The sequence below is a fragment of the Protomyctophum parallelum genome (assembly GCF_964188405.1).
Source record: "Protomyctophum parallelum genome assembly, chromosome: 5".
In the NCBI taxonomy this organism is placed as follows: Eukaryota; Metazoa; Chordata; class Actinopteri; order Myctophiformes; family Myctophidae; genus Protomyctophum; species Protomyctophum parallelum.
Window position 1 is genome coordinate 360,963 of NC_139702.1, and position 8,098 is coordinate 369,060.

At 39.9% G+C, this 8,098-nt stretch overlaps 1 protein-coding gene across 2 annotated transcripts; it reads right to left on the bottom strand.

The window, feature by feature from the left end:
• Positions 1-1,573: 1,573 nt before the first annotated feature.
• On the bottom strand, positions 1,574-3,867 carry LOC310858826 (uncharacterized protein). 2 transcript variants are annotated; one of them, XM_083765117.1, is made up of 4 exons: positions 3,743-3,867; positions 3,462-3,558; positions 2,851-2,937; positions 1,574-1,680 (listed from the first exon to the last, which is right to left on the bottom strand). In XM_083765117.1, the coding sequence occupies exons 1-4, from the start codon at positions 3,819-3,821 to the stop codon at positions 1,614-1,616; spliced, it is 330 nt and encodes a 109-aa protein (XP_083621243.1). In that variant the 5' UTR covers positions 3,822-3,867; the 3' UTR covers positions 1,574-1,613. The 2 variants fall into 2 exon arrangements, with proteins under 2 accessions (XP_083621243.1, XP_083621242.1); XM_083765116.1 differs by having other exon boundaries at positions 2,851-2,949.
• Positions 3,868-8,098: the final 4,231 nt, after the last annotated feature.

Genomic DNA, 8,098 nt, shown 5'->3' on the forward strand with positions numbered 1-8,098 from the left:
TAACTAGTTGTTCCATTTAGTTCAAACTAGTTCTATTCATTAATACATTTTAAATATGTATTTATTTAAGAAAATAAACACCTTGTCTATTATTTATTGTATTATCTAATACCTAGTTTTTCTATTAATAAACTAGATCTATTCATTAGATTGTTAAATTATATTTTATTACATTATTTGTTCTGCCTGGTTAAAGAAAACAAACATTATTAAAGACTCGTTTACATTGAGGTCCATTTGCATCAGAACATTTAATAACTAAGTTATTCTAATTTCTAAAGTTTTCAAAGGAGTACAGAGTCATTTCCTGGAGGAAAAGTACCACACTACAACAAGCCAAACAGTCTTATTACTTAAAATTCAGTCTGGTCTTCGTGGTAAAAACATGTAATACAATTTAAAATTGAATACAGTAATTTAATTACAATATTCAACATTCATGTTTGGTGGCATGGCTGTTCTGGGAAATTGTCAGCATTAATATTAATAAGCCAGGTCATTCTGTAGAGACCTTGGGGTGAAAACCTTTGAATACCTGAGGCCTCCTTTTAGACCTGGTGAAACCTCAATACAAAACCTTATACCATTCATGCCGGGATCCACCCGTCTACATCCTTTATTGTTTCAATAAGAATTTGAAGGTTTTCAGAAAACCTTAGGCTAGGTTTTAGAAGGTCTAAATGTGTAAAATACATTAACTATAACTAAATATTCCTTAAACATGTAAATAGTACCACTGTATTCCTCATCCTTATTATGAACCATTTGATCTAGGGGTAATGGACCCATATAGACACCCGGGTATAAATGCAATAATTTATTAACAAGAAAATAATGATTTACAGATATATGGCATCATTAATAAAGTACAATCAACATGAAACATATTACTTTAATTACATTTCTTTTTTTTACTATGGTGTCTTCTCTCGTGTATCATCAGATGTCCGGCTCCATGCTCGCCTCTCCTTGGAGGCCAGTTGGGTCAAAACACAGTTTACCACATTGTGACAGCTGTAGTGAGTCTACAGTCCACCTGGCTGCTGGCAATATAGCCTGGTTGTGATATGTAGATGTGATTGATATTGTTTGTTTTTTTAAGTCATTCTATAATTACAATACAAAGTAATTGTATTTATTTTATGTATTAATTTTATTTTATATATTACTATGTTATTACTAATTTTATGTATAACTATATTACTAATTGGTTTTTTTTACTTCATGCATTACAAATTGTATTTGTTTTATGTATTACTGTTATTACTAATTTTATTTTTTATGCATTTATTTATTTTATGTATTACTGTTATTACTAATTTTATTAATTACTATATTGATAATTTAATTTATTTTATGCATTATTGTCTATATTATTACTACTAATATTATTACTAATTATATTTATTTTATTTTATGCATTACTAATTTTATTTAATTTATTTTATTTATTTTATTTATTTTTTACTATTTTAATTTACTTTTATTTTACTATAATCTATTTTTTTATCGTTCGTTTTATCCATTTATTTATATTATTATCTAGTTATTTATATTGGTTTATTATTTTCAAAGAGCCCTGATTGATCACATCTACATATCACCACTACCAGTCAGGATCTGAGTGACTCAGAACCCTGCTGACCTCCAGATGGAGCCACACAGGAGACCAGCAACGTCCTGAAGAAAAGAAAGAAATGCTCATTACTACTTTGGTCATAAAACAATATTGATTGAAATATTTATTAACAGTTTGCAGAATTACAGTACATGCCAAGCACAAACTCAATACAAAGACTTTAAGTGGACGACACAATTAGGCATTACACTTGTTTACAAGAGGGTCCACCATGTTCAATTCATCAAAACATTTAGAGACGTACAAATAAGACACTATGGGGAAGGGAGGGAAAATAAACTTATACAGTGAGGGGGAAAAAGGGAGTCAAGGGATTCACATGTCTTAATGACTGTTGGTAGGGCATTCCACATTTTGGTGGCATAGGAGTGAAAATAATTTAGTCCCTCGTTTGTGCCGAATCTGGGTTGTACATGGTTCGTTGCACTCCCTCTGGTGTTGTGGGTGTGGACTTCGTTAACATTAAGGAAGTATCTAGACAGGTACATGGGTATCTTGGTGGTGTATCGAATCTTGTGGACCAGACCCATTGCAAGATGCTGTACTCAGTCGTCGACCCTAAGCCATTCCAGCCTGTCAAAGTGGGCAGGGGTGAGGTGGGTTCGGGGGGTGAGGCCAAGTAGGAGCTTGACCAGTTTGTTTTGGGAAGTCTGGAGCCTAGTTTTAAGGGCCTTTGAGGTGCTGTGGTACCAGGAGGTGCATGCATAGTCAAAGAAACCTTGTACGAGGGCTCCTGTTAAGGTCTTCAAGGTGTTTTTGTTGACCAGTGAGGAGATCCTGTAAAGGAATCTTGTTCTTCGGTTGACTTTTTTTATTTACGATGGTGGCCATTTTATCACCGGAAAGATTAGCCTCCAGGATGGAACCTAGGTAGGTAATTTCATCTTTACATGTGATAACATTGTCACCAACTCTAACCAAGAAGCCATTTGCCTTGCTGAGATTACTATTAGATCCAAAGAGAATGGATTCAGTTTTTCCCAGGTATAAGGATAGTTTGTTATCAGCGAGCCAGGTACAGATTCTACCGAGTTCAGAGCTGAGGGCCTTTTCAACCTGCAACCTGTCCGAGACTAGCAGTGCCGAGTCATCTGCGAACAGGAACAAGTTGCAGTCACAAGCTGATGTCATGATCATAGTGTGTGTGTGTGTGTGTGTGTGTGTGTGTGTGTGTGTGTGTGTGTGTGTGTGCGTGCGTGTTGTATAGTTACCTTGCTGTGATGTAACTCCAAAGGTGATCAGAAATAGTTGCTCCATTGGCTAGAAACGTGCTCTTCACCGGCATGATGATCTTGTTCCTAAAAAAAAGTCTATAGTCAACCCTAACTGATTACAGAACATGATATTAAAAAAAACACAACTAGAAGGATTTAGGCCTGTCACAATTACCTAATCGCCAAGTATTTGAGATACTTTTTTAGAGATAAGTCATAATTTACAATTTAGGCATTTAGCAGACGCTCTTAATCCAGAGCGACTTACATTTAAGCAAGAACAAAAGCATGGGAATACATCACATAAAAGCATTTTCATCAAGCATAATCATCTCCATGTCTCCAATCATCTCCATGTTGAAAATGTTCATATATTTGCAAACATTTTAAAGAAATAATGGAAGCAACCGATCTACAAGCTCTAAATGTGTCACTTTGTAATTTACTTCTCTTTTTTAGTGTATAAAGTTATTGAATTATGCCATGTGCAGCTTTTTGTTTACAAAGCCTACAAAAGCCAAAGTTTTATTTAGAATACAATTAAATCGGCCATTATAAAACCTTAAATTCTGACAGGCCTAAACGGGTTCCAGTGGCGTCTACCGAACCTTCCAGCTCCGTCCGAGCCTCCCAGCGACCCAGAAGTCCTCAGCGGAACCACCCGGGGAAAGCTTCGGATCTCTGGCATCGGCTGAGATCTCCATTCTAACAAAGAACGAAAGACACACACACCCCAAATTAGCTTTGCTGTGTGTGTGCGTGTCCTGTCACAACATACACATGCACTTACAGTAACGTTTAAGAATAGGGATCGACCAATTATCGGCAACGGACGATTATTGGCTTTTTACGAAGCCTAAAAAAGCCCTAACCCTAAAGCGGTTCATACCGTTGAGTTCATCACCGGGCAGGCCCAGGTTTGAAGTCCTCCAGCGTCTACCCAGATCTCCGTCCTCCCATCCATCCATGGACAGACCTGCAGATCTCCATCTCTAGAGGCTCCAGCTGTGTCTACTATGATCTCCATCCTGAGAGAGAGAGAAAGAAACCATTAGCTCTACAAGCTCACAACATGTTGCAACGCAGTGCGAGCTTGTAGATCTGCTATTTTTGCTGAACGCTCCCCCAGAATAGGGATGCTGGGGTTGAAGTGGTTACAAAAGTGTCATTAAGACTTTGATTAGCTTGGAAAGCGGACAGACATTCAACCAGTGCCACTAGGAGGCATCAACACATGTACAGTCCTCAACATCTTTTGTAATTTGTATTCAAGTGCTTCTAAAAGCAGATGAGATATTGACTCTCAAACTATTGTGCGGAGTCATTTAGATTTATCATAAAATATTTAAAACATTTGGATTACTGTAAATGATGGCATTCTTCGTGCCATAACAGAACAAAAGCAGTTATCCATCCTCAGAAACAAGCAAGAACTGTTCCTACTCACAGCTCATCAGAGTCCTGAGGAAGCCCCCAGGGGGGGGGGGCTTTGGAACGGATCTCTGTCCAGGGAACATCAACTCGTCTATCGATATCTCCATTCTAACAAAGAAAAAAAACACACCAAATTAGCCTTTCCGTGTGTGTGTGTGTATGTGTGTGTGTGTGTGTGTGTGTGTGTGTGTGTGTGTGTGCGCCCCCTGTCCAGCAACGGCGTTCCAGCGACATCCACCGCGATCTTCATCCTAACAAAGAAAGATTGATTAGAGTGACCAAGAGCCAGATATATATTCTATCCCGTCACAACATATATACATCCTAGTACATCAAACTTTTATTTAGAGAGAACATTTAAACAGAAGCTAAACATATCACTTACAGTAATAAACGTTTAAGTTAGGGTTCTTTTTGACAGGCCTAACAGGGTCTCTTACTTTGAGTCGTCTTCAGAGGAATGCAGATTCCTGGACAGCGGACACCTGCAGTACATCTGGAAGAAAGACATGGCAGTTATCGTCTATGAATGGCTTAAGAGCTTCGCACATCACTCCCTTGTTGTTGCTGCCAATAGTCTACCGTTAGGTTCTTAGATTACTTCTTATTCTTGATGACAATTGTTTATGAATTTGATGTATTACTATGTGTTGTTGCTTACTGTAAGTCACTCTGGATAAAGTATGTGATAACTGCCTAAATTGTTGAAATTCCTAGACGTGATCAATTAGGGTGTGCTCTTCGGTGATAGCAGTGGTGTCATTTGTATATTTTTACAGTCCCACTCCTCCCCATCATTTCTTGCGGTGAAGCTGGACAGAACACTGTCCTTTAAACAACACCTGACAGCGTCAAGAGAAAGACCCCCACCTGTGCCGCACCGATACGGCGTCTAGCCGGTACCGAGGCTCTCCCATCCATCTATGGACAGACCTGCAGATCTCCATCTCTAGAGGCTCCAGCTGTGTCTACTATGATCTCCATCCTGAGAGAGAGAGAAAGAAACCATTAGCTCTACAAGCTCACAACACGTTGCAACGCAGTGTGAGCTTGTAGATCTGCTATTTTTGCTGAACGCTCCCCCAGAATAGGGATGCTGGGGTTTAAGTGGTTAACAAAAGTGTCATTAAGACTTTGATTAGCTTGGAGAGCTGACAGACATTCAACCACAGTGCCACTAGGAGGCATCATACTGCCATGCTATACTTCATACCATAACAGTACAACAGATATCCATCCCAACAAGAAATATTCCTACTCACAGCAGAAGTCCTCCGGGAGGGAAGCTTTGAAACGGATCTCTGTCCTTCCACGACGTCTACCACGACCCATCCACCCTAAGGAAGAAAGAACGAAAGAGTAATTAAAGTGACCAAGAGCCAGATATACGTACAGTGTGTCCTTTCACATCATACACAAAATGTATAGAGAACATTTAAAACAGAAGCCGACCATAACACTCACAGTAATAGAAAAGTCTAAGTGGTTTCTTACTTTGAGCCGCCTTCAGAGCCCCCCATGCAGATTCATCCATGGACAGTGAGAGCCGCAGATATCCACCTGTAGGGGCTCCGGTTGAGCCTCTCAGCATCTGGTAGGAAGACATGGTGGTTATAGTCTATGAATGGCTGAAGAGCTTTGCACATCACTCACTTGTTGCTGCTGCCAATAGGAATTTGTGATGTCTGTGTGGCGACAATTGCATTTTTTTTTATAATACATACAATTTATATAGCACTTTTCAAGGTACCCAAAGTTGCTTCACAAAACAGAAGTAAAAACTAATTTATTTGAAAATAAACTAGATTAAAAACTAGAAATTTTTGGCATGTTTGTGAAGCTTTTCGGTTCCACACCAGTAACTGCTGTTCAACAGCTACATCCACGACCTCCCTGCAACAACATCAATGTAGTATGGCTATGCAGACGACCAGAGTACTGTTCCCCAGTCTGGAGCCGTAGCTCTCATGTCAAGAAGCTGGATGCTGCCCTCAACACAGGATGGGCCACCCCAAACAAACTGCCTGCTCTCGCTGGGATCACTCCAACAGAGGTCAGACGAGAAGCAGCCACGCTGGCCCTCACCGGGAAGGCACAGCTGAGTGAATCCCAGCCATCTCCTCCACAAGGTCATCAGAGACACCACAGCACACGTGCCTCAAGTCACGGTGCCCTTTGCCACAACACACACACACACACACACACACACAGACACACACACACACACACACCAAGTCACGGCACCCTTTGCCACAGCACACGTGCCTCAAGTCACAGTGCCCCTTTGCCAACACAGGCCCAAGAACTGCTCCACACAACACCAGCTGACACCTCCAAGGCATCCTGGGTGAAGGCAAGACAGAGGGACCAGTGGAATACATTGAGGACCCCAAATATGTTCTTTGCCAGCACCTCCCCTGCAAGGAGTGGACAACCCTCAAAGCAGAAGTGGGACATCTCGGACAGTGCCCACTGTGAATGCGAGGATCCACTACAGACTGTGGAACACGTAATGACCATTTGCCCCAAATACCGGCCACCGAATGGTGATCGTGGCTTAGGTGACCTAGACAATGACACACTGTACTGGCTTGTTCTATGGACATACGGCAGAAGATGTTTATGAAACGAATTTTTTGTAATTTTTCGGCACGTTTGTCAAACCTTTGTGGCATTTAATTTATGGAACTTGTGGATGTTTTTTTATTTATTGGTGAAGTTTTAGTGGCACTTTGAAATGTATGGACACATTTGATATATTTTTTTGTTAGGGATGTCCGATATTATCGGCCGATAAAGGCATTAAAAATTAATAACCCTAACCCTTAATTTTACTTTATTTTATTTTTTTACATTAAAAACATCTACAAGCTCACAATACAATAAGACACATGTGAGCTTGTAGATCTGCTATTTTCAAATGATTTTTATACATTTGAAAACTTGAGATGAGAGATTAGATCATTTTAGATGAGACATTTTGCAAGAGTAATTATTAATAATTACTTTTGGTATTTTAAGTAAATTTTTATACCAAAACCTTTGTACTCGAGTACATGTTGAATTTACTTGTAACGGAGTATTTCTATATTGCAGTATTTATAGCCTACTTTTATTTAAGTAAAACATTTGAGTTATGTTTCCACCACTGGAAAAAGCCTATATATATATATATATATATATCTGTTGATATCGGCAATTAGGAGTTTGACACGGACTGTCAGACATCCCTTGATTTGTGTGATTTTGTGCAGCTTTTAGTGAGTTTGTGGCATTTTGTTTACTTTAGTTTTTTTGTTTTGTGAAGGACCAAAGAGCACACCCAGTATGTATCACAAGGCTATTTCCACCAGTCAGGTGTACTTATATCTACATCTCATAAGCGGCCATGTACTAAACACTACAGATATCACAATTTGACTTTGGCAGCAGCAAGAAACGACTGATATGCAAAGCTCTTCAGCCATGCTTCTCTCTATACAAACACTCATAATGTCCACATGGACATCTTAGCAGCCAGGATGGGGTGGTCGGCCTGGAGGCCACTCAGAACCCTGGTGACCTTCACATGGACATCTTAGCAGCCAGGATGGGGTGGTCGGCCTGGAGGCCAATCAGAACCCTGGTGACCTTCACATGGACATCTTAGCAGCCAGGATGGGGTGGTCGGTCTGGAGGCCACTCAGACATGGGGACACAGGAGACCAGGGCATCTATGGTCATCTCCATCCACATCTAGAAAGAAAGAAAGACATCAGAAGCTGACCATATCACTCACAGTAATAGAAACATAAGACAAATATTCCTTAAG